The sequence below is a fragment of the Rhamphochromis longiceps genome, linkage group LG9 (assembly GCF_057381845.1).
Source record: "Rhamphochromis longiceps isolate RC_006_pf linkage group LG9, R_longiceps_female_GT1.1, whole genome shotgun sequence".
Lineage (NCBI taxonomy): Eukaryota > Metazoa > Chordata > Actinopteri > Cichliformes > Cichlidae > Rhamphochromis > Rhamphochromis longiceps.
In genome coordinates this window covers 14164037-14189506 of record NC_140565.1, presented here as the reverse complement: position 1 = coordinate 14189506, position 25470 = coordinate 14164037, and the positions used below count along the sequence as shown (strand labels likewise).

General features: G+C 41.3%; 2 protein-coding genes across 3 annotated transcripts; both read left to right on the top strand.

Moving 5' to 3' along the window:
- The first annotated feature begins 4566 nt into the window (after positions 1-4566).
- On the top strand, positions 4567-9241 carry LOC146662013 (myelin-associated glycoprotein-like). Of its 2 annotated transcripts, XM_085418403.1 has the most exons (7): positions 5203-5506; positions 5800-5859; positions 6352-6735; positions 7457-7762; positions 7836-8093; positions 8448-8529; positions 8622-9241. In XM_085418403.1, exons 1-7 carry the CDS (start codon positions 5446-5448, stop codon positions 8701-8703), a joined length of 1233 nt encoding a protein of 410 aa, XP_085274529.1. In that variant the 5' UTR covers positions 5203-5445; the 3' UTR covers positions 8704-9241. The 2 variants fall into 2 exon arrangements, with proteins under 2 accessions (XP_085274530.1, XP_085274529.1); XM_085418404.1 differs by lacking the exons at positions 5203-5506; positions 5800-5859 and adding an exon at positions 4567-4615.
- Positions 9242-18287: 9046 nt separating this feature from the next.
- Positions 18288-24681, top strand: LOC146662012 (myelin-associated glycoprotein-like). The gene is made up of 6 exons (XM_085417876.1): positions 18288-18345; positions 18475-18858; positions 20093-20398; positions 20485-20739; positions 21629-21691; positions 24602-24681. Exons 1-6 carry the CDS (start codon positions 18303-18305, stop codon positions 24679-24681), a joined length of 1131 nt encoding a protein of 376 aa, XP_085274002.1. The 5' UTR covers positions 18288-18302.
- The last annotated feature ends 789 nt before the right edge of the window (positions 24682-25470 follow it).

The following is a 25470-nucleotide window of genomic DNA, read 5'->3' as shown; positions in this document are numbered from 1 at the left end:
GTCCAGTAACCATCACAGTGGCAGATATTCACTGTGATATCTCTTCATACTCTTCCAGTATGAAGAGTTAGATGAAGAGCTGACATGGTCCACGCCTACTGAAGAAGCATCTTGCATCTTGTTATGTGCTGGATTGGCTCAGGGGCATCTTTACACAGCCTGTGGTCTTGTCTGGTGTGATAGGCCCCAGCCTCTATGGATCTTGTACTCAGAGCTTGTTCTTGTGCTGCCATGATTAGTGCCTCTGTGCTGTCTTTCAGTCCAGCTTTGTTCAGCCACTGGTAGGATTTCTGGATATCAGCCACCTCCTCTATCTGCCGGTGGTACATACCGTGCAGGGGCCTGTCCTTCCATGATAGTTCCTCATCTCCCTCCTCTTTCTTGGGTTTCTGCTGTCTGAGGTATTCACTGAGCACTCGGTCAGTTGGGGCCATCTTCCGAATGTATTCTTGGATGTTCGTTGTCTCATCCTGGACTGTGGTGCTGACACTCACCAGTCCCCGGCCCCCTTCCTTCCGCTTAGCGTACAGCCTCAGGGTGCTGGACTTGGGGTGAAACCCTCCATGCATGGTAAGGAGCTTTCTTGTCTTGATGTCAGTGGCTTCTATCTCCTCCTTTGGCCAGCCTATTACCCCAGCAGGGTACCTGATCACTCCTTGGTAGATCCCGCACTTGATGGTGACTTGTGCTATGGGCTTGGAGTTGGCCTTTAGTGTTGTACGCCACATCCCCATTGAGTTCCCGATGAAGGCTCTTAGGGTCCTGTTGATCTCATATAGTTCTAGGCATTCCAGGATCCAGCTGTGGGGCATTGAGTCATAGGCCTTCTTGTAATCAATCCAGGCAGTGCACAGGTTGGTCAGCCTGGTCTTGCAGTCTCGGCTGACTGTTCTGTCTACCAGTAGCTGGTGCTTTGCGCCTCTGGTATTCTTGCCAATCCCTTTCTGTGCCCTGCTCATGTATTGACCCATGGAGTGCAGTCAGCTTCTTCAGCCAGTAGTCGTGAACCATGTCGGGGTCTGGTGCTGTCCAACTCTTTATGCTAGAGACCCTTGCTTGGATGTCTGCCACCGTGATGGTTACTGGATCTATCTGCCACGACCAGTTGAGGTGAGAGAAGAAAGACAAGACAAAAGACATGCTGTGGAAGAGAGCCTGAGATTAATAACAAGTATGATTCAGTGCAGTGAGGTCTATTAACACACAGTGAGTAAGAAAGGTGACTGAAGAAGAAAGACTCAGTGCATCATGGGAATCCCTCCAGCAGCCTACATCCACTGCAGTATAACTAAGGTAGGATTCAGGGTCACGAAACAAAAACACAGAAGCACAAGAAAGCCCCAAAACAAAACACGAGTCCAAAACAGAAGAGTTCAGGGGGCCGGCCAGGGGGCCGACAGCACAGGAGTCCAAACAGTTCAGGGGGCCGACTGTGCGGACGGCAACGGCGGCGACGTGGACACAGTTCGGGGGGCGGCCGTGCGGAAGGCAACGGCGACAACGACAGCGCTGGTCCGGGGGGCCGGCCGTGCGGAAGGCAACGGCGGTCACTCAGGCGGTGGCAGTCCGGGGGCCGGCCGTGCGGAAGGCAACGGCGGCCACTCAGGCGAAGAGGGTCCGGGGGTCGGCCGTGCGGAGGGCAACGGCGGCCACTCAGGCGAAGGCGGTCCGGGGGCCGGCCGTGCGGAGGGCAACGGCGGCCACTCAGGCGGTCTGGGGGCCGGCCGTGCGGAGGGCAACGGCGGCCACTCAGGCGAAGAGGGTCCGGGGGCCGCCCACGACGGCGATGGCGCCCGGCCAGTGGCCTAGCCAGCGGTCTAGAAAACAGCCGTTTAGCTCCAGACCCAAACGAGGCCGGGCCAGGCGAGGCTGAAGGCACGGAGGCCGGGCCAGGCGAAGATGATGAAGCTGCAGCAGGCGAAGATGATGAAGCTGCAGCAGGCGAAGATGATAAAGCTGCAGGAGGCGAGGATGATGAAGCTGCAGCAGGCGGCTGGACGGGCTCCTCGGGCCCCCCAGCTGATGAGGCAAGAAGCTGGACAGGCTCCTCGGACCCTCCAACGGAGACACTAGACGAAGGCCGGAGCGGTCCCTTGGACCCTCCAGCGGAGACACTAGACGAAGGCCGGAGCGGTCCCTCGGACCCTCCAGCGGAGACATGGGACGAAGGCCGGAGCGGTCCCTCGGACCCTCCAGTGGAGACACGAGATGAAGGCTTGACGGGCCCCTTGGACCCTCCAGCAGAAGCCATCACAAAGCCAGCAGGCATGGAGTCCTCTGGCAGACACGAAGGCAATGGGTACTGTGCTGAGCACTGGCCCTGCTCAGACAGCACTGACATGGAGTTGTTCTCTGAGGGCTGCTTAATCTTCAGGGGTTCAGAATCAGCTGGGGACTGAGACCTAGCCTCTGGGGAAGCCCTGGAGTGCAGAGCGGTGCCTGAAGCAGCTAAAGCGCGAGAAACTCCCTGACTGGACCTTAAATTCTCTCCCTGCAAAAAGTGAATGTGTGAGACCGCTATTACTGGAGCCAGAGCTACGGGTAGCGGGGGTACTGGAGCTACTGGGGCCTGCGCTACAGGGGGCACTGGAGCTACGGGGGCCTGAGCTACGGGTGGCACTGGAGGCTCTGGAAACCGAACTGAAAGGGACACTGGAGGCTCTGGAAACCGAACTGAGGGTGACACTGGAGGCTCTGGAAACCGAACTGAGGGTGACACTGGAGGCTCTGGAAACCGAACTGAGGGTGACACTGGAGGCTCTGGAAACCGAACTGAGGGTGACACTGGAGGCTCTGGAAACCGAGCTGAGGGTGACACTGGAGGCTCTGGAAACCGAGCTGAGGGTGACACTGGTGGCACTGGAGGCTCTGGGAACCGAGCTGAGGGAGGCTGCGGGGCGGCTAACCGAGCTGAGGGAGGCTGCGGGGCAGGTGACACTGGGAGCTGAGCTACTGGAGACACAGGTGACACTGGCAGTAATTCCACAACTGCGTGAGATACTGAGACCGTGAGTCCGCAGGATCCATTTGATGGTTGCGTCGTTCTGTCATGGTTGGCTGTGTGGCAGGCGGGCAAGCAGGAGTGGTGGATCCAAAATGCAGGACTCAGACACAGAAGTTCAACTTAAAGCGCAGTTTTATTGCTGGAAACCCTCTTACAAACTAAAGGCATCAAAAGACAAACAAAAACGCTGGTGGACTAAAACACTGAAGCAGAAAACACTGAACTGGAAACAAAACACTGAACTGGAACTGGAAACAAAACACTGAACTGGAACTGGAAACAAAACACTGGCAACACGGAGGCAAAACACACACAGCTTGTTGAGGGTACGACGCAACACTGACTCAGAGAAACACAGGGTCTAAATACACTGGGAAGTAACGAGGAGAATGAGACACAGAAGGAGAGCACAGCTGGGGGAAATTAGAACTGACGAGACAAGCAAAGCAGGACACATTCACATAAGACACGGACCTTCAAAGTAAAACAGGAAGGATCACACAGAGACGCGAACTTGACACAGTGGAGACAGCAACTAAGAAACACAGAGACATAAACCATAAGGCAGAGGACTCAAGAACCGAGAGACACAGAGGGGAACTCAAACAAGCAGACATAGACTTACACAGAACAGAGGGGACACAGAGAAACATGAAGGGCAAGGGATCGCAACTAGAAACCATAGAATAACTCACACCAAGTACAATAATACAAAAATCACAAAGAACTAAAACGCTGGGTCAGGAGACCCAGGACCCTGACAAAATCTCCAAGTGTGAGTTTACAGTGTTAAACCTGTAAAGCCTGAAACATGAAACAACTGCCAAAAATGCATTTTTTTAATGGAGTTAATTAAAAATAAATCTATATTCATTTGCAAACATGAGTTTTAATTTGTATCATATTTGCTACATTGTTGTTTTGGGCAACTTAATTACAGAAAAAAAAATCGCTTTGATGATGAAGAAGTCTCACAACTCACAAAATCTCATTTCAAATATGACACACTTGGTGTTACAGGTTTAAGAAATAATACTAATCCACTTCCTCTTTTAGCAGGTTAGAAGCAGGAAGGACACAAATGAGTTTAGTATGCAGACGTTAATCAGTGGATATCTCAGTTCTTGCTTCTTTCTGATATGATGACCACTAGTTTACATCGATTATTGTAATTTTGCTTCATTTCACTCTAAAACTGTGAGACTAAACGGGGACTTGTTTGATAAGGAAACATTTTATGCTTTTATTTAATGAAACTAAAGCTTTCGTTTTGTGATTCTTCTTTTAGTGCACTGACAGATACATTTATGTCATTTTCTTTCCTGGTGATTTAGTTTTACTCACAAAAACAAACTCTGTTGTATTATTACTGTTTTTTATATTTCACATTTCAGTTGTTAACAATGGTTCCTTATGAAAGAATGACAGCTCGTATTGCAAAGAGGAAGTTTGGATTATGAATTTGTTTTAAAGAATAATGAACAATCTCTTCAAAATCCATAATTCAAGTAATTAAATATCTGATGTGTGTTTGTAATTCAGGTTTCAACAAGTTCCTGTGTGTGAACATGGTGACAGTCGGCATGTTGCTGATTGTCCTCTTTGTTCCAGGTGAGCTGTTTGTTCACTCATTCACAGACATGGAGTCATTTTACAATCTGAATTTTTTTGACAAACAAAATCTGAAAGGCCAGTGAAGATAGAGTCAACAATTTATTAATCATGACAGTGTATTTACAGGTGTTTTGACTGATTGTCCTGATGAAGCAGACCTCTCCATAACTGCACCAAAGAAGCTGGAAGCACTGAGTGGATCTTGTTTGCAAATCCCATGTAGCTTCAGACCCAAAGACGAACAGACATTTATCAGCACAAGAAAAACCTTTGGAGTGTGGATTAAAAACAATTCTGATATTAACAAAATCAAAAACAATGTGATCTTCAACAGTAGTGGAGCAGTTAGCATCTATCCAATGAGTATTACTGGGAACCTGAGTCAGAGAGACTGCACCACTCTGTTTTCTAATTTAACCACCACCTACACAGACACATACTTCTTCAGAGTAGAGAGTGAACCATTCAAGGCAACAGCTGCTTGTGATCCTCTTAAAATAACAGTCAGAGGTAACGAATTCTTGCTTTTTCATAGTTGAAGCAAACAATAATTTTGTAGTTTTGTTCTTGATTGTTAGATTTTTTTTCTCTGTCTCTGTCTTTGATGGTTTTTAAGTACTTTGAGACTTTAACGATGTTGTAATCTTTGACTTTCTTTATCAGAGGATATTAACAGGAAGGACAGATAAGTGACTATTTTCCTGCTTCGGTCAGAGCATCATGTGATGCCATGCCTGTAGCAGCTTTGCAACCAAGCAGGCTGGCCTTAGGACACTTTCTTAAAGAGCATGTTCTCCTTCTGAACTTTTTAACAGCAGTCAGGCTACATGGTTCACTGTAACTGTGCTAAAACCCCTTCATTTCGTTGTGAAATCACTCGTTCACTTGGTAAGGAAACATTTCACTGTTACTCTCTAAAACTAATAATTATTTATTATTTTACTTAAATGAAAGACGCATTAAGTAATTTTAAATGTAATATGTATTAAATTTTACTTAGTTGTGTTGTTGTTTTAAATGAACTGTGTGATTATAGATTCAGAGAGATCACTGCTAAGAAAAAAAAAGTCGTTAAATAGGGGAAGTTCTCTGTGAAACAACTTTGTCGGGGCTGTTTTAAAACTTCATGTGTGGAATGATTAGATAAACAGATGTCTTTGTGTTTGTCTGTTAAAATGCAGGGAAGGAGTTTGTGAACATGGTGACAGTCGGCATGTTATCGGTTCTCCTCTTTGTTTCAGGTGAGCCGTTTGTTCACTTATATTGAAATCATTTAAAATGTGAATTTTATTTGGAAGAAAAAGTGACCCTACAGCTACTTTTTCCAACTGTTATTGTCCTAACTTGAAATTGAAATTCTTTAATTGGTAATTTCTCTTTGGTTTGTTTACAAAACAAGAATTTAAATGATAACAGAAGAAGAAGTGGCTGAAGCTACAGCTTGTAACACCTACAGCTTAAGAAAAAATAAAGAAAGTATATTAAATCAACTACACTTTTAATGTCTAATTTAAAAACTGAATCATGACAAAAGAAAAAGAAATAATCAGTAACCTTTATGTCTAATTCAGCTCTAGATGAGCTCTGTTAAAACCTGTGATTGTGTAATAAACACACAGATACAAAAATCAATGTAATTGAATCATTTAATCAAAGATTATGCTTTACGTCTTGGTGGGACTACAGTACAGTATTAATGTGTAAATAACTTAATCCATAAAATGTATTTACAGGTGCTTTGGCAGACTGTACAAAACAACCAGCACTCTCCATAACTGCACCAAAGAAGCTGGAAGCACTGAGTGGATCTTGTTTGCAAATCCCATGTAGCTTCAGACCCAAAGAAGAACAGACATTTATCAGCACAAGAAAAATCTTTGGAGTGTGGATTAAAAATGATTCTAGATTTGGCGAAAATCCAAACAATGTGATCTACAACAGTAGTGGAGCAGTTAGCATCTATCCAATGAGTATTACTGGGAACCTGAGTCAGAGAGACTGCACCACTCTGTTTTCTAATTTAACCACCACCTACACAGACACATACTTCTTCAGAGTAGAGAGTGAACCATTCAAGGCGACAGCTCATTGTGATCCTCTTAAAATAACAGTCAGAGGTGAGTTATTTTTAATACTTTCATAATAAAACAACAATTCACATTCAGACTAAAATATCTCTTGAAGCTAAAATTAACACTACAGTCACAGTGATTGTCCCGACTTACAGTTTATTTCTTTACTGTACAGAAGCCTTCCAGAAAAGTCAGGATGTAAAATGTAAATAAAAACAAAATGAAGTGTTTTTCAAATCATTTACCATCTCAGTTCATTTCCGTTCAGGTCAAAAATATCATACAAAAGATTAAAACTAAGAACTTTGATTGTTTTTTGTGTGTCAGGCTCTCGTTTATGTTATAACAAGACTAACAGATCACTGTTTCATGATGTAGTACTATTGATTTCATTGTGTAACAGGTCTGTACTACAGACAGGCCAGTTTAGCACCTGGACTCTTATACCAAACATAAAAAGCCAAATGGATGCAGTTTTTCACTATTTTCAAAAACATTTTTACTTTTGATCAGTCAGATTAAAACCAGTTTTCATCTTTGTCTCACTTCATGTTAAATAAGTTCACACAGAGGAAGCATCAATGTTTGTTTTCATGTTTTCATTTTCATTGTAAAGTTTTAACTTCAATGTGTGCATCTAGTCGTACCAGTGGTTTTCAAAAGTGTCCCTGAGCTCATGAAATGAGTCTCTTGGTGAACATCAAATACAATCCAAATTTTGACTTCATTTATTTGTATAAAAACTGTGTTTAATGCAAAACCACAGATTCTCCTTGGAGGCCCAATATTACAATCCCAGGTGATCTGAAGGAGAAGGAGTCTGTCACTATAACCTGCTCAGCTCTCACTCCCTGTCCACACTCCCCTCCTCAACTCACCTGGAATCTCCAACAAGACTCTCACAACAAAATAGAGGAAAACACAGATGGAAGCTTTACAACTAAAATCCAGCAGAACATCACTCTGTCAGACACACATGATGGAAAGAAGATCAGCTGCTCTGCCAGATATCCTGTGAACCAAGGAAACGACACCAAGACAGCAGAGACAGAAGAGACTCTCAGTGTTTCATGTAAGACAATCAGACTTTGTTTTTTCATCCTGCAAACATATCATGATTTATAGGATATAATTTATTTCTCCAGATGCTCCTAAAGACACCTCAGCATCCATCAGTCCATCAGGTTTGGTGTCAGCAGGCAGCTGGGTGAACCTGACCTGCTCCAGCAGAGCCAAACCTCCAGTCAGCAGCTTCACCTGGTTCAAGAAGAGCAGAAATTTAGCTGTGAAAGTATCTGAAGGAGAGATTTACAGCTTCAGTGTAACAGATGGAGGAGTTTATTACTGTGTGGCTACTAATGATCTGGGTAATCAGACATCAGCAGAGCTTCATTTGACTGAAGGTAACGTTACTCAGCAGATTTTTTTTTTCATTTCAAAATGTTTTTGATTGGATCCAACAAATGAAGTGTTAAAAGCATTTTTTTTTCCATTATTCTATTTTTTGTAATATATGTCAGAAGAAAGCAGAGAGAGAGGTGTGTTTTATGTGAGACTTGAATTGTGTTTTATGAACTTCTAAGATTTTACTTCATCCTTCATCAAGACTAAGACCTGAACCTGTGGTTGTTCAGGTCTTATTTGTTAAAGTTATGGTTTTCTTGGATCTTGTTTCACCTTAAACGGTTCTATTTACTGTTAAATGTTCATTCTGTCACATATTGTTTTAATCACTCTAAAATCTTGTTGCATTAAAGGTGGAAACCAGGTTGGTGTCTACACTATAGTGAAGACTGTGTTAATCATAATGCTCGTGAGCACACTGATGGTTTTTGTTTGGTGAGACAAATGTTTCTGTGACACACTCATGTAAAGCCACAAAGAAACTCATCTGTTGTAAAACAAAATTATTTTGTCTTTTTTTCCTTCAGCTGGTTCAGATCAAGACTCTCCAACAATCCAGAAACTGAAAGCTGTCAGATGAGCAGAGTCACATCACAACACATCAACTGAAGTTTCTTCAGGAGGACAAAATCCACCTGAAAATATCAGTAAATTCACTGCAGTGATGTTCAACAGTTTTGCTTTTTGTGTAGAGATGGTGTTGCAGGAATGGAGACATTTTCTTTGTGGACAAGTTCATGCCGGTCCTCAACTGGACTGAAATTTTTTAATAGGACCTGCTTCACTCTAAGGTCAAGCATTTTATCCATGAACACTGATCTAACCCTACACTTATGTAAGACTGCTGCAGCATGATGCTTGGACAATCCTGGCAGTTTCCACTCTGTTACAGTTTCAGCTGTTTTCCTAACATTAGTGTTAGATTCAGAATCAGACTTTATTTGGCCAAGTTTGTGCACACAAACAAAAAACAAGGAGCAAGTTACACAAAGTATTAAGAAACTATACAAAGTATTGGTACCAAACTGAGTGGTGTAATATGCATATGTGTTATGACCTGAATGATGTAAGAGTGGGTCATTTCACAGTGTTCATCAGAGTGACACCTGGGGGAGGAAACTATCTCCGTGGGTTTTGTAAACAGTGGTTTGTAGCGCCTGCCTGAAGGCTGCAGTTTGAACAGTTATTTCTGGGATGTGAGGCCCTTGTGGATCTTTGCCAAAACAATTACAAATATTTGAATGCCCCGAGGTGCTCAGGCTGAGGTGGGGGAATATCAGTGATTTACAAGTGCAAATTAAGTTGTCATCCATTTACTCTGAGCTCATATCATCCCTTCAAATCTAAGTATGAAAATCTATTTTGTTGTATTATTATCCACCAACCTCCTAAGTCCTGCGATGACTTCTTGAATTAATTCTCTCATCTATTTTCATATATTGCCAAATCTCACCAATTCCCTTTGGTCAGTAATTTTGATTTAAACACTGATGATAGTGCAGCATGGTAATGGTCCCACACATAAAAGCGAGCACCCCTGGATCATGTTTTTACTCCCATCTTATCTACAACCTCCCTGCATATGTTGTCACGGTCCTGGGCCATTGACCCAGTGTTTATTGTTGTCTGTGCCTCCCTTATGTTTGGTCTCTGTGTGTCTTAGTTGCTCTGTTTCCCCTGTCATGTGTATCCCTTAATCAAGTCCGCGTCTCAGTGTTACGTTTCCTGCTTTACTTTGAAAGTCTGTGTCCTTGGTGAATGTATTGAGTTTTGCTTCCCTTTGGTCTCGTCATGTCAAGCCCTGTGTTTTTCTGCCTCATGCTGTGTGTTTCCTTGTGTGCCTCTTGGTGAAGTTTAGGTTTTATTCTCCAGTTTACTTTAGTCCTGTATGATTTCTGTGTGTCAGCAATAAAGCTGCATTTTGAGTTATTCCCATGTGTTGAGATTTCTGCATTTTGGGTCCTCATCCTGTCTGCACACAGCCGAATCATGACATATGTCTGATCTACTGGCCACACATTTGTATTTTTTGACAGAGTTTTTCACTTACTGTTGTTCCCAGGAACAAACTGTTCAGTCTTGTATCTTTAAGGAGAATTCAAGAGCTGTATCAACACATCATTTTTCAGATGGGTCTAATAGTCTATGTTAATCATCTATATTAAGTTTTAATATAGATGAGTAATGCAATTTGTAGGATTCTTCTCTGTCTCAAGCTGACTTTACAGAATGAAATTCTCTAAATGATCTTATTGTGTCTCCATGTAATCTTTAAAGCAATTGTTGCCGAGTTTTCTGTTGTATATAATGTTCTAAATGTACTCTGTGATCATGGCAGGTAGATGCCTTCTCTCTGTAAATATTCTAGACTTACAATCCCTCTGTGTCAGAGGGCATGCAGACTGTGGTCATGCTGTCTGTACTGTTGTTGATTTCTTTGCAAAGGTAAATAAACTGGTAAAGAGTTTCAGAGTTTATTACTAATCAGTTTTTTTAGTATTAATTAGTACTTGAATATTAATTTTTACGATGACCCTAACAGCTTGTAATAGATAACTCCTGATCAGTGGCGGTCCTAGCCTGTTTGGCACCCCGTACCACACATAAAAGATATTAAGGATTGTACATTAATATAAAACTGTTGTCGGAACCATACTGAATTTCACCAGAGAAACACACACACACATATATGAAGAGAGAGAGAGAGTATGCATAGTATGCAAACAGCTACTAAACAGCCATCATAATTTGTCATACAATGAGAACAGGACAGATCATCAATTGATAATGACTAATTAATATTGTGCTGAACACAGTCCAAAAGATTCAGTAAGCGACATCAGTGTCTACTGTTTACTATCATAGCCAAGTGACACTTCACTATCCCTACTAGTTGATGTTATGATGTTATTATCTCTGTTGTGGTCAGTGCGCTCCTCTATGCTGTTGCATGCTGGGGCAGCAGGTTGAGGGTCACAGATGACAACAGACTAAATAAACTGATCCACAAGGCCAGTAATGTTGTGGGGATGGAGCTGGACTCCGTTAGGGTGGTGTCTGAGAGGCAGATGTTGTCCAAGATAAAGACAATGTTGGATAACACCTCCCACCCACTCCATGACATGCTGGCTAGTCACAGGAACACGTTCAGTGAGAGACTGAGATTATCGAAAAGCAGCACTGAACGATACAAGAAATCATTCCTGCTCGTGACCATCTCCCTGTACACCTCCTCCATCTAACACACTGTAAACACTGCTATAGTTACAGCCATTTTACACACGCTCTTCTCTACTCTGGAATATTCTTGTCAACTTTCTTGATATTTATTTATAATCCCCTCTGTTTATCATTGATATTTTTAATTTAGTGGTCTGTGTATATTAGTGCTATTTCTTAAATGTGTAAAATCTGTAACATAATGTATTGTTTGGAGTTTAGTCTGTTACTGTTACTATTTTTACCATTTCTTCTTGGAGCAACTGTAACCCACATAATTTTCTTAGGGATTAATGAAGTATTCTGAATATGATTCTGATTGTTTCAGGATGACCTGCCATTATCCAATGACACATCTGCTTACCTGCATCTTTTCCTCGTTTCTCCTCTTCTTTTCTCTTTTTTCTAAACTGAGGACCTGATGGCTTTGAACTTTTCTTGTTCATCTTCCATTGGTTTTCATTTTGCACTCCAGTATGAACACCCATCCCCCAACTCAGGGATCACCACAACATAACCTAATAGACCTACACCCTAGTTCACAGATTTGCTTTGTCTAAGGTTTATTTCTGGGATTTCAAATCAAGAATACATAATGGGCTTGGATTTACAACATTATGAATGAAATGTGCTCTATTTGCAAGCAGCAGGTCTCTCCTCCCCTGTCGACAGGTTGTGTGTGAGACTTTAAATCATCAAACTGTAAATTATACATTTTAAATTGTTATTGATCCCTTCACTCCTAGTCCTAAAGTGTATATTTATTTTCTTACTCTTCTTATATTTGTTGTTCGTTTACTTGCACTGCTGTAACTGAAGCCTCGTCGTCTCGTCTCTATACATACTGGACTGTATAGCGGAGATGACAATGAAGTTTAATTTGACTTCAGCACAGCAGCAAGCAGGCGCACTTTTCGCATACAGAATTTCGAAAAAAACATCGGTGCAAATTATAAGTCTGTATCATGATGTCTGGTGTTTTCGTGTTTGTTGGTTTGTTTTTATTTTGTTTTATTTTGCGAGTTGGTTATTAGATGCTGCTCCAGCCAGCCAGAGAATCCCTCACCGCCCCGCCCTCTCCTCCCTGAGCCGCAAGCAGCAGGCGCACCTCGCAAACGGAGGGCACCCTTACTCCCAGCAAACTCCAACCCATCTTGCCTCAATGACTACCGCCCAGTAGCACTCACCCCCATCATCACTAAGTGCTTAGAGCAGCTGGTCCTAGCACACTTCAAATCCTGTCTCCCCCCCACCCTGGACCCCCACCAATTCGCATACCGCCAGAACAGGAGCACAGAGGATGCAGTCTCCATCGCACTGCACTCTGTCCTCTCACACCTGGACAACAACAACACCTACGCCAGAATGCTGTTTATAGACTTCAGTTCAGCATTCAATACAATCCACCCCTCACAACTCATCAGGAAACTGACAGACCTGGTCATCAGTTCCCTCATCTGCAAATGGTTACTGGACTTCCTGACCAACCGCCCCCAACATGTCCGGCTGGATAACTGCTGCTCATCTACCATCACAATGAACACCGGTGTACCACAAGGCTGTGTGATGAGCCCTTTCCTCTACTCCCTCTTCACCCACGACTGCAGACCTGCTGATGGTTCCAACACCATCATTAAGTTTGCAGATGACACCACGGTGATTGGCCTCATCAGTGACAACGATGAGGCCGCCTACAGGGAGGAGGTGGATCGTCTGGCTGAGTGGTGCGACACAAACAACCTGCTGCTTAACACCGAGAAGACCAAGGAGCTCATCGTGGACTACAGGAGGAATGCTGACCCACATCCACCCATCCACATTAAGGGGACGGCTGTGGAGCGTGTGAGCAGCTTCAAGTTCCTGGGAGTCCACATCTCCGAGGATCTCACCTGGACGACCAACTGCTCCAAGCTGGTCAAGAAGGCTCACCAGCGCCTCTTCTTCTTGAGGACTCTGAGGAAGAACCACCTGTCCTCAGACATCCTGGTGAACTTCTATCGCTGCACCATCGAGAGCATCCTGACCAACTGTATAACAGTCTGGTACGGGAACTGCTCTGCCTCGGACCGGAAGGCGTTGCAGAGGGTCGTGAAAACTGCCCAGCGCATCGCCGGAGCACCACTTCCTGCCATAAAAGACATCTACAGGAAGCGGTGTCTGAAAAGGGCTGGGAAAATCATCAGAGACCCCAGTCACCCATCACATGGACTCTTCACCCTCCTGCCCTCTGGGAGGCGCTACAGGAGCCTCCGGACTAAGACCACCAGGTACCGGAACAGCTTCTTCCCCACAGCTGTCAGACTCCTGAACTCTGCCTCCTGACATCTGACCCACGTTAACTCATGGACTGAACATACACACACACACACACACAATGGACAACTGTACCCTCAAACACACAATAATAACATGGAGTGAACCACCACTCACAACCACTAGCACTTTATATAGCCTCTGTAGAAATTATCCACACCCTCACTTACCTTAACTGCACTACTGTATAGCCCTGTGTAAACAATCATTCTGTACATACGATAATTTTTAACCCTACAACTGTTTACAACTTGCATAGTTCCCATTTCTGTATAGCTGTATATCTCAGATTCCTGTAAAGTTATTTATTTCATATTCTGTATAGTTTTTCATATTTATATCCTGTCCATATCCTGTACATAGCTTGTACTCACTACAGCCTGTACATACTTATAGTTATAAAATATTCACAACATACTTCATACCGTGTACATTATAACATACCATAATAGACCCATTTCTGTAATATACTTATATATCTATATTATTGCTAATATATATTGTAATATATCTATATCACTAAGCACTTCTGGATGGATGCAAACTGCATTTCGTTGCCCTGTACCTGTGCATGTGCAATGACAATAAAGTTGAATTCTATTCTATTCTATTCTATTCTAAATGGGCGATAGAAAACCGATGCCATTCCCAATATGCGCTGGCTGATGTCGGGGCAGCATGAGTACGAGCAATTTTTTATATTTTTTTTGCCGATGCCCCTGATGCTGCCCCGGGCAACTGCCCGTGTCGCCCGTATCAAAAACCGCTACTGCTCCTGATGATAAGTGACGTTCATATTGGGATTTTTTAAAAAATATTTTAACTAAGGTTAAGTTTGCAGGCTCTGAAGGATTGACGTTAAAAAAATCTTTTAGGTTGTGAATGTGAGTTCAGAGTGGACGTTAAAAATAGATTGACATGTCATATCCCCTGTTTCAGCTTTTAAGCAGGAAGGACACAGTTGATTGTATCGTGTGGTTTAGTCAGTGGATATCTCAGTGCTTGCTTCTTTCTCAAATGATGACCACTAGTTTACATCGATTATTGTAATTTTGCTTCATTTCACTCTAAAACTGTGAGACTAAATGGGGACTTGTTTGGTAAGGAAACATTTTATGCTTTTATTTAACGAAACTGAAGTTTTTATTTTGTGATTGTTCTTTTAGTGCACTGACAGACACATTTATGTCATTTTCTTTCCTGGTGATTTAGTTTCACTCATTTCACATGTCAGATGTTGTTAACAATGGTTCCTTATGATGACAGCTCGTATTGCACAGAGGAAGTTTGGATTAAGAATTTGTTTTAAAGAAATATGAATAATCTCTTTGTTACAGGAAAAATGTTTCTATGTTTCTTTACCTTCTTTTAAATGTGCAAGCATGCCCTTATGTCTATGGTTAGATTAGTTTAGAATTATCTTTTTAGACTTTCTCAGCAAAGACATACTGTTTTGGGACATATTGTTTTAGATTGTTTTATCTCTCACAGCCTTCTCCCAGCTCTCTGCTGACGAGACTAGCGCCACATATGGAGTTGTTTATTTTATTTGTTTTGTATTTTCTTATCCTGTTCTCACTGTCTTTCCTATAAAAATTACCAAGCCACTGTGCATGGTGTGAGTTGTTCTTAGCAGCTCACCCGTGTACACGTTTGATAAAGAAAGTAACTTTGTCTCATTGTGTCTTTATTTCTCCTGGGTTTTTTACAGAGTTTTCCCCCAACATTTCTTGGTCCTTCGGAGCCGGAGCGCCTCCATCGTGTCCCATCTCCGTGACCAGTCCACGTTGCTCGTCTGTCGACAGCCCACACACTAGGTGTGTGGTCAAAGACCAAGGGCGTTAAATTCGAGTCTTGGCCAACGTTCTTAGAAAGCGACCCACGGTGGTGGGGCCCGATCGAGGTGGACCAGACCCGGCGACACTACTGACCAGGTAGATACAGACACACTGACACAATCTTGCGTAAAATCGTATTTTAAATTCAGGGAATTTAAAATAGCGAAAGTAGCTCGTCGCGACTGGAAGCTCCCCACTTCTGTGGGTTTAAAGTAGCTCGTCGGCTGGTAGCTTGGAGCTCGTCGACTGGAAGCTCCCCACTCTTGTGGGTTAGGTTTGGAGCTCTGAGTAGCTCCCCCCAGCTGGGTCAAGGGAATAAGTAGCTCGTCTACAGAAAGACTGGCAGCTCCCCTTATTATAAGGGTTCCGATCGCGCGAATAAATGTGAATGTATGTGTGTATTGTTGTAACTAACGGAGCAAGCTGACTTTTCACGGTCCAATAAGAGACTGAGCCGCTCCTACTGTGTTTTTCTTTCACTGCTGTTCGCTGAAGTGCTGGTGGCTTGGGAGAACGGTCGAGTTCCGCCTCGTAAAGTTCACACCGCTTTTGGAAATAGTCCGAAAGTAGAAGGGCGTGTGAACAACCACTCTCATTCCTCATACCAGCGAAGGTGGATAGCAGCTGTATTGCCAGTGTATAAATAAATAAATAAAAATAAATAACTAAATAAATACATAAGTAAGATACACTAAATAATAAAAATTGAAAAATGGGGAATAAAACCTCTAAACCTCTTGCCAATAATGGGCAGTATACACAAAAGTTCATTAATGACGAACAATGGATAGAAAATAAATATCCAGGTGCAGGAAAAATCAGCGCAAGGAGATGGCGTAATCCTAAAAAGACGTCATGTCCTGGGTGGGAGGGTACGTGCAGCCCCGCAGCTTTAACACAGCTCAAAGATAGCTTATTAAAGGAAATAAGTGCAACCACAAATCTTAGAAAGAAAGGAAAACGCACAAATGAATTAACTTTCCTAGATGCATGGAAAAAAGAGCAGCAGAGACGTGAAGTGGACATCGCCTCCCCCAATTCTTTCGGCATTACCGTGGACACTGGAGTGCCGGGAGAGTTTCGCATCTGGGGAGGAGGAGTGAAATTCTTACAGAGCTTGATCCCCGGCATTGGAGTTGCCGAGGTGCGGGATCACGTGGAAATCAACCGATATGCTCTGCTACGACACATCAACTTAACTAAGACCCTGGGAACCGCCTTAGCAGGTGAACAGCAGGCCATCAGAACGATGGTGCTGCAGAACAGACTGACACTAGACCTGCTAACAGCATCACAAGGAGGAGTTTGCAAGCTGATCGGGGAAACATGTTGCACTTTTATCCCTGATGGATACGAAACTGGAGGAGACATTTATGAAGCTTTGCAGAATTTGACCGCTCTGCAAAAATATGTCACTGAACACACACCTGGAGCAGCTACAGCACAAAGCTGGCTGGACTGGCTGTTCAGCGGTTCATGGCTGGCTGCTGTAGCAAAGCCATTTTTCCTTCTAGGTCTCATCATGATAGCACTGCTCATATTAGTGTTGTGTGTGTTGCCATGCCTAAGAGTAATGATTTCACAGATGATAACAACTACAATGACTGCTTATGTTGCCGTGCCTGAAGAAGAACAACATCCCGTTGCAATTCTGTTAGAGGACAACTTGTACTAGCTGCTAATAAATGACGTGGTGATTAAAAATGACTTGTCAAGTGATCATGCACTGATTAAAACATTAGTAGGTTATGCAAGTTTTCATGCTTTTATTTTTTTTGAAGTCTTGAGTTTTAAACAAAGTTTTTCATTTTAAATACAAAGTTTTCATGCTTTTATTTTTTTGAAGTCTTCGGTTTTAAACATAAAGTTTCCATTTTAAATATGAAGTTTTCATTATTTTACATATAAAGTTTTCAATTTAAGGTTTGCATCGTTTTAAGTATAAGATTTCATGCTTGTTTTTTGAAGTTTTCATTTTATAATATAAGGTTTCCATCCTTGTATTTTTTGAAGTTTTCATTTTACATATTAGGTTTTCATCATTTTTAAATATAAAGTTTTCATTTTACTTTTCACCCTTTATTTTTTGTAAGTTTTCGTTTTAAAATATATCCTTTATTTTTTGTAGTTTTAGTTTTATTATTTTTTCTTGTTTATTCCACTTGTTATTTCATTTACTATGTTTTTCTTTGTATTATTTTCTTTTGTTTTATTCTTTAGACCAAATGACTGCCATTTCTGCTATGCTGACATTTTGAAAAATTAACAAACTGTTTAAGATACTTAATAAATAACCTTCACAGACAATTGTTGTATACATTTAAAATAAGTTAAAACAGGAGGGAATGTTACAGGAAAAATGTTTCTATGTTTCTTTACCTTCTTTTAAATGTGCAAGCATGCCCTTATGTCTATGGTTAGATTAGTTTAGAATTATCTTTTTAGACTTTCTCAGCAAAGACATACTGTTTTGGGACATATTGTTTTAGATTGTTTTATCTCTCACAGCCTTCTCCCAGCTCTCTGCTGACGAGACTAGCGCCACATATGGAGTTGTTTATTTTATTTGTTTTGTATTTTCTTATCCTGTTCTCACTGTCTTTCCTATAAAAATTACCAAGCCACTGTGCATGGTGTGAGTTGTTCTTAGCAGCTCACCCGTGTACACGTTTGATAAAGAAAGTAACTTTGTCTCATTGTGTCTTTATTTCTCCTGGGTTTTTTACAGAGTTTTCCCCCAACACTCTTCAAAATCCATAATTCAAGTGATTAAATGTCTGATTTGTGTTTTTAATTCAGGGTTTCAACAACAGCATCAACAAGTTCCTGTGTGTGAACATGGTGACAGTCAGCATGTTGCTGATTGTCCTCTTTGTTCCAGGTGAACTGTTAGTTCAGTCATTCACAGACATGGAGTCATTTTACAATCTGAACTTTATTGACAAACAAAATCTGAAAGGCCAGTGAAGATAGAGTCAACAATTTATTAATCATGACACTGTATTTACAGGTGTTTTGGCTGATTGTGCTGATCAACCAGCACTCTTCATAACTGCACCAAAGAAGCTGGAAGCACTGAGTGGATCTTGTTTGCAAATCCCATGTAGCTTCAGACCCAAAGACGAACCAAAATTTATCAGCACAAGTGAAACTTTTGGAGTGTGGATTAAAAACAATTCTTATATTACCAAAATCAAAAACAATGTGATCTTCAACAGTAGTGGAGCAGTTAGCACCTATCCAATGAGTATTACTGGGAACCTGAGTCAGAGAGACTGCACCACTCTGTTTTCTAATTTAAACACCACATACACAAACACATACTTCTTCAGAGTAGAGAGTGAACCATTCAAGGCAACAGCTCAGTGTGATCCTCTTCAAATAACAGTCAGAGGTGAGTTATTTTTAAAATAAATGAATGTTTAATAACAAAATGACAATAAAACACATTCAAATAGATTTCTGTATTCTAAAATATAATTTTTTCAGCCTAAAAGTTTCAATACAGTCACAGTGATTTTCCTGATTTACATTTTATTTCTTAACTGTACAGGATTCTTTCTGAAGCAGTCAATATATATCAATATACTGTTTTTATTGTGTCATAACATTTTGAAAACAGTTTCAGAGTGTGACAGGTCTGTACAGAACACAGTATCGTTTAAAGCCAGTTCTAATCTCCGTCTCACTTCATGTAAAATAATTCCAACTAGACGAAGCAAGAATGGACTTTTAACTTCCATTTCTGCATCCAGCTCTACTGATGGCTTTCAGAAGTGTTCCTGAGCTCACGCACTGATTCTTTTGACAGAACTGTGTGTGTTCAGTGCAGTTTGACCTGAGGCCATGAAGATCACAGTCATTCAGTAATGATTTTGGGATTTTTACAACTTCTGCCAATTTGGTTTAAACTGTCCAATCCCTTAACATATTTACTACTGACAGGCTTCACTCCTTTTATGTCCATGCATGTTAACCCTATAATGCCCTTTGTATCATAACCTCTATCTCATCAACATGATCAATATTTGCCATAATTTCAAAATGTTATGGACAAAACTGTTTTTTTTAAAAAATGAACATTGTTTTTAACAAACAGTTGCCACGTATCTTATGCAATACAAAAAAATATAATAAATATTTAATAAAAAATATATCATGATATAGCAAACAAAATGTGGATTTTGTTATAAGGGTTTATAAACATCTCATTTCTAAAAAAATCTGAATTTTCTGGCTATTTTTTGATGGGTTGGGTCTTACAGGGTTAATAATAACAATTATTTGTAAGATATGAAAAGATGACAAAACAAATATCTTAATGAGATAAAAAGTAATCTGAAATCAAAATAAATTGAATAAAGTAAAATAGAAATGATAATACACATCATAAAAATATTTGAAAATCAAAACAAAAACAATGCACCAGCAAACATGTGACAGTGGAGTGGTTCATAATCACCGTGTAAAGTGTAGTGTGCAGTGCAATGCAGTACACTGGATTAGAGTGTGTTAAGTGTAGAGTTTAAATAAATTGATAACAGAACAAATGATTCTACATTAGAAAGATATAGTGTATTATATACTGTATTTATTTGTATGTATTTGCAACATATTTGAAACCACAGATTCTCCTTGGAGGCCCAATATTACAATCCCAGGTGATCTGAAGGAGAAGGAGTCTGTCACTATAACCTGCTCAGCTCTCACTCCCTGTCCACACTCCCCTCCTCAACTTACCTGGAATCTCCAACAAGACTCTCCCAACAAAATAGAGGAAAACACAGATGGAAGCTTTACAACTAAAATCCAGCAGAACATCACTCTGTCAGACACACATGATGGAAAGAAGATCAGCTGCTCTGCCAGATATCCTGTGAACCAAGGAAACGACACCAAGACAGCAGAGACAGAAGAAACTCTCAGTGTTTCATGTAAGACAATCAGAGTTTATTGTTGAACTGGATCCTATAGGACAACATGATTTGTGTGATATGTCTTTGTTTGTTTGTTTCTCCAGATGCTCCTAAAGACACCTCAGCATCCAGCAGTCCATCAGGTTTGATGTCAGCAGGCAGCTGGGTGAACCTGACCTGCTCCAGCAGAGCCAAACCTCCAGTCAGCAACTTCACCTGGTTCAAGAAGAGCAGAGATGGAGCTGTGAAAGTATTTGAAGGAGAGATTTACAGCTTCAATGTAACAGATGGAGGAGTTTATTACTGTGTGGCCACTAATGATCTGGGTAATCAGACATCAGCAGAGCTTCATCCAACAGGTAAATGCAGACAGCAGCACAAGAATCAATCATTTATTAATATTAATAAACTGTATGCAGAATTGTGATTAACAGGTTTGAATTTATTGAAGAAAGTTTGGTGAGAATAATGGGAACACATCCATATTTACAGAAATGAAAGCACTGTCAACAGGATCCAAGAGCTTTAAGTCATCCTCAGAAAATTCAAGCCCAAATAGAAGAAACAGAAGTGCCCATAATACATTAGTATCAACTGCTTGCTTGTCTTCTTCTGGTCAGATTCATTGCCCTAATGCACAGAATGCTTTATTGTCTATTGAACTGAATGAAGTGACTTGATATCAATTAGGCCACGCAGAGGATGAAGTAGGGAGAACTGCTTTGCTGACTCATTCTTAAATAGACCAGCAAACAATCCAGCTTCCATTCATTTTCCATTGAGCATTTATTCCATATTTCAGTCATCCATCCACTTTGCAGTCAAGCGCAAGCACATGCAAGCTACTTGAGGGCAATCTAAAGAAGGCAAGGCATTTGACATGCACAAACGAACACAGTCAGCAAAAGAAATACAGTCTATTAAATCTATCATTCATTAAAACCTCCCACATGAACCCAAATCCCTGGAATAGACATACAACACCATGCAGACACAACCTTATCACCACAAAGTTTGTGGCCCCAACATTGAATATGATGCTGTTTTAAATAAGACATGAAATTATTGATTGAGATCATTAAGTTAATAGGAAAGCTTTCACTCTCTTAACATTTGATTGAATGTAAATAGATTAAACCTTTCACAGCAACTTGAACATTTAAGTTACCTTCAGATAAGCCTGAACACTCAGTGACAAACATGATATTTATCAAAGTGCATTTGTCACTAACCTTTTTATATCTGCAGGAACACATCAGCCTTTATCATTTTCTGCTGTAGGAGGGATCACTGGGATCATCGTACTCATCTGTATGGTTTTTGTGTTTTGGTAAGACTCTAAGATCAACATCCAGTCCAGATTTATTCCATCCGTGGAATATCGAATTTTGTCTCACTTTTCTTTATCTTGTGATATTGCTTGAAACTGTCAATGGTTTCATTTTGACTGAACTTTTAACTAAAACCAGTGGAAGTGTTGAGGTATATCTTTAAGTTTATAGCTTCAGTATTTCAGTTTTTGTATCACTGGGAAAACAAAGCTACAGATGTGAAGTTTCTTCAGATTGTATCATAAGATGCTGAAATATTCCACAAAATAGAAATATTTTTTCATGCAAATGATGATAGGATGCATTTTATCGTTCCTGTGTGTCTGAAGTTCCCTTTGTGAGTTTCTAAGTTATGTAATTAATTAATTGCACAAGATTCATAAACATATTTTGAAGAGTGTAAACACGTAACCATTTATTTTGCAATGAATGTGTTGCTGTGATGGATTCTGGACTGACCTGTTCAATTAAGCTGGTAGGAAATGTTTCAGGTAGATTGCTCAAGACATCATCATTATTATTATTATTATTATTTCTGATGATTACATCTCTGTAACTTCTAGGCGACTAAAATCAACACGTCAAGCTTCACATCAGGCACAGGTAGGAAACTGACTCTGATGATTGTAGTTTTTACATGTGCACTCATAAAATGAAGGCTTAGCGTGACTGTGCTCAAAAACAGATTTTAGATGTTAGTATCACCTTATTGTATCCTCAAGCTCTTCATAGCATTTCAAGTTTGGTGTGTTTTATTTCACAGAGTTTGTGTCAAGAAAATGAGGACAGCCATTATGAAGAGATTTTCTTCTCCAACCAGAGACCTTCTTTAGACTGAATGTAGACAGCAAGTAGGCAACAGTGTAACACAGACAGGTAATCGGGGTGCTTCAGTACCTATGTAATTAGCAGGCTGCACATCTGGAAAGGCACCATCACTGCTGATGCATATTACAGCAAGATGAATCACATAATGTATCTATTACACCTTGTCAGGGGTAGACATTTGTTCAAACACAAGTAAGAGAAATGAGACTACCGCAGACCGACTCAGAGTGTAATTAGAAAACGTGCGCACGGGTGAATGTCTCTGAGAAGACACCCACACGGGTGAATGTCTCTGAGAAGACAAAACACACCGAGCACAGGCTCGCTTGCTTTATTTATAAGGCAAAAATGGGTTACATAGTACTTCCTCTTTTAACTGTCAGGGAAGAGGTTAAACATTAAATCAGCTTATCTGATCTTTCACACACTGGGATAAGAACACAGAAGTATATCATGCTTTATCTGACATCACAGACACTAAAGGAAAAGAATGCATCATTATATCATGCTGTCAAACATCTCAGACACTGAGGTAAGGAATGCATCAGTTTTCCTTTAACAATAGACTTGGTTAGGTGAAAATATATGAACACACAAAATATAAGGCATACTTGGTTAAAATATAAGGCTTACTTGATTATATTGTATTATAGAGATTTGGTTATAATGTATAATGAAGAAAATCTCTAACATTTCCCTCCTGATGTTAATATATTTCACAGGTTTATATCAATGCATAGTCACTTGTTAAATCACATTTTCAACTTGCATGTCATTCAGTGAAGTATCTAAACATCAGCTCTGTTAAGACTATAATAGAGATTCTCTACTCTGTCTTCCCTATTTAGCATATCATACTGGCGATAGGGATCCTCCATATCCCTCTGGATCAAGACAAAATTTCCTAAAGTACGATTAAACATACTCATCACCATGCGTCTCAGACAAGGGATAATGCAAGCAACAAAAATGCAAAATAGAAACATCATAGTACATAGGGCCAACAGGCCTTTAATCAGCAAAGATTTCCAGGAGCCGCTCAGCAACCAGTCCCACCAGCCTTGCTCATTGGTTACGTAGTCCTGTTGCTGAGCGTCTCTTAGTTGTTTCAGAACATTCAAAGCATTTGTCATGTTTAATGAGTGTATGTTGTCAGGTATGTAAGTACAACATGTCTTGTTAAACAATATGCAGAGACCTCCTTTCTCTGCAAGAACAATGTCCAAAGCTACTCTGTGTTGCATGACAGTGATGCGGATTGCATCAATTTCTTCATTCTGTGATTTGTCAATGCGGGTGGAAGCGTTCAAAAACAGTCCAAAGCGATAATCTAAAGTCTCTATTCGTAGTGCGTGCTTTCCTACTCCTGTCCAAGGAAACAGAGCGTGGATTACCTTCTCGCCGGTGTTCCAGAGTTTGAAGTTCTCTGGCACGTCTGTTCCAAGGATTGAATCATGAGGTTTGATTTCTACATCACGCCTAACTCTGGTCTTGTTGTACACAGTTATCTTGAAAGTGTGATCTGTTGATTTAGGTTGACTGTCCCATACCCTACTCCTCCATAGGTTGCGTTGCAGTTGCTGGTATGGCCCAGGGGGTGGCGTCCTTGCCCTGCCGCTTGGTAGAAGCACAGAGGATGCCACTTCTCTGTATGGGTCATAAAAACAGGGAAAGGGACAGAAGCATTTCTGTTTTTTTACTGTCATATCTACCCAGAATTTGTCGTCACAGGTTCCATCCTTCAGGCCTTTTGCACCTGGGAGTGAAGCTTTCATGCCGATTGCAAAGTGTTGTCTTCCAATGCTGGCAAAACTTGCTGCACATTCACTTTGCCAGTGACTGTCCATTATGTGACCATATATGGTGGGGTAGACTGAAGTTGAAGGCATGTGAGAACAGACATAACATTCTTTTTCTTCTATGGTGTTGTATAGGTATCGGTACCAGGCATTGTTCATCCAAGGGTGGATGTGATCTTGGGTCATCTCAGTTAGATGGGAATTGTCATGGGTCCACCTCTTGAGACGGGGAATAGTTGGTGTTATTCTGTGGGCTCTTCCAGGTATCAGCCAGAAGAGCATCACCCCTAAGATGACGCCGGCCACCAGACAGATCAGGCGGCACATGAACCGTTTCCGTTGAAAGTGACAAGCACTTAAGCATAACAGTTTTGGGGCTGGGGCTGGTGGCTCTTCTTCTCCTAGATTCATCATGCTGAATCTCTGCATTCCAGGCGTCCCCGGTGTTGTCATTGGTTCCTCTCTTTGGTGGGATGGGTCACTCTTTATTATGTGTTTGTTCTTCAGGGCGACCAGGCACACCCGGGCTCCAAGTGAGGAGACCACTGGCGAGAAGGTAAAGGGCGGGGTATACCCAATCGGCCCTTTCCTTCACCAGGGGATCACTTGAGAGTCGGGGGAACCGGCGTCTTATTGTGGTGCAAACACTCTCTTCACGTGACTTTGATGGATCCACGAAGGTCTTTCAGCGATTTTGCAAGCTGTTGGTGTAGTAAGCAGCACCTGATGGGGACCCTCCCACCGTGGAGAACTCCAATTTTTTCGCTGGAGGACTTTAATCAGAATCCAATCACCGGGGTTCAACCTGCAAGAGACTGGAGATAGATCACTCGGCAGTTGATTGCTTAGTATCACTTCTTTATTCTCAAACAGTTTTGTCATCCATTCTGCCATTGTTGTTTCGGCAATAGATTTATTAATTGGCTCACTAGTTATGGGGAGAGGGAAGGGTCTGCCATGTACAACTTCAAATGGCGTTAGACCACCTGCTCCTTGAGTTATTCTCATCCATAACTTAACTAAGCTTAGACATTCAGGCCATGGTTTTTTAGTTTCTTCCATACATTTCCTCAATCTTTGTTTAATTGTGCCGTTAGTTCTCTCGACTAATCCTGCACTTTGTGGATGATAA

What these genes read in the sequence shown, in the direction of transcription:
- LOC146662012 (XM_085417876.1), top strand. Translation starts at nt 18,303, where the DNA reads ATGGTGACAGTCAGCATGTTGCTGATTGTCCTCTTTGTTCCAG. An exon ending in GATTGTCCTCTTTGTTCCAG is followed by an intron (nt 18,346 to 18,474) that starts GTGAACTGTTAG and finishes CTGTATTTACAG; the next exon opens with GTGTTTTGGCTGATTGTGCT. An exon ending in AGCAGAGCTTCATCCAACAG is followed by an intron (nt 20,740 to 21,628) that starts GTAAATGCAGAC and finishes TTATATCTGCAG; the next exon opens with GAACACATCAGCCTTTATCA.
- LOC146662013 (XM_085418403.1), top strand. Translation starts at nt 5,446, where the DNA reads ATGGTTCACTGTAACTGTGCTAAAACCCCTTCATTTCGTTGTGAAATC. An exon ending in AGAGACTCTCAGTGTTTCAT is followed by an intron (nt 7,763 to 7,835) that starts GTAAGACAATCA and finishes TTATTTCTCCAG; the next exon opens with ATGCTCCTAAAGACACCTCA. An exon ending in ACACTGATGGTTTTTGTTTG is followed by an intron (nt 8,530 to 8,621) that starts GTGAGACAAATG and finishes TTTTTCCTTCAG; the next exon opens with CTGGTTCAGATCAAGACTCT.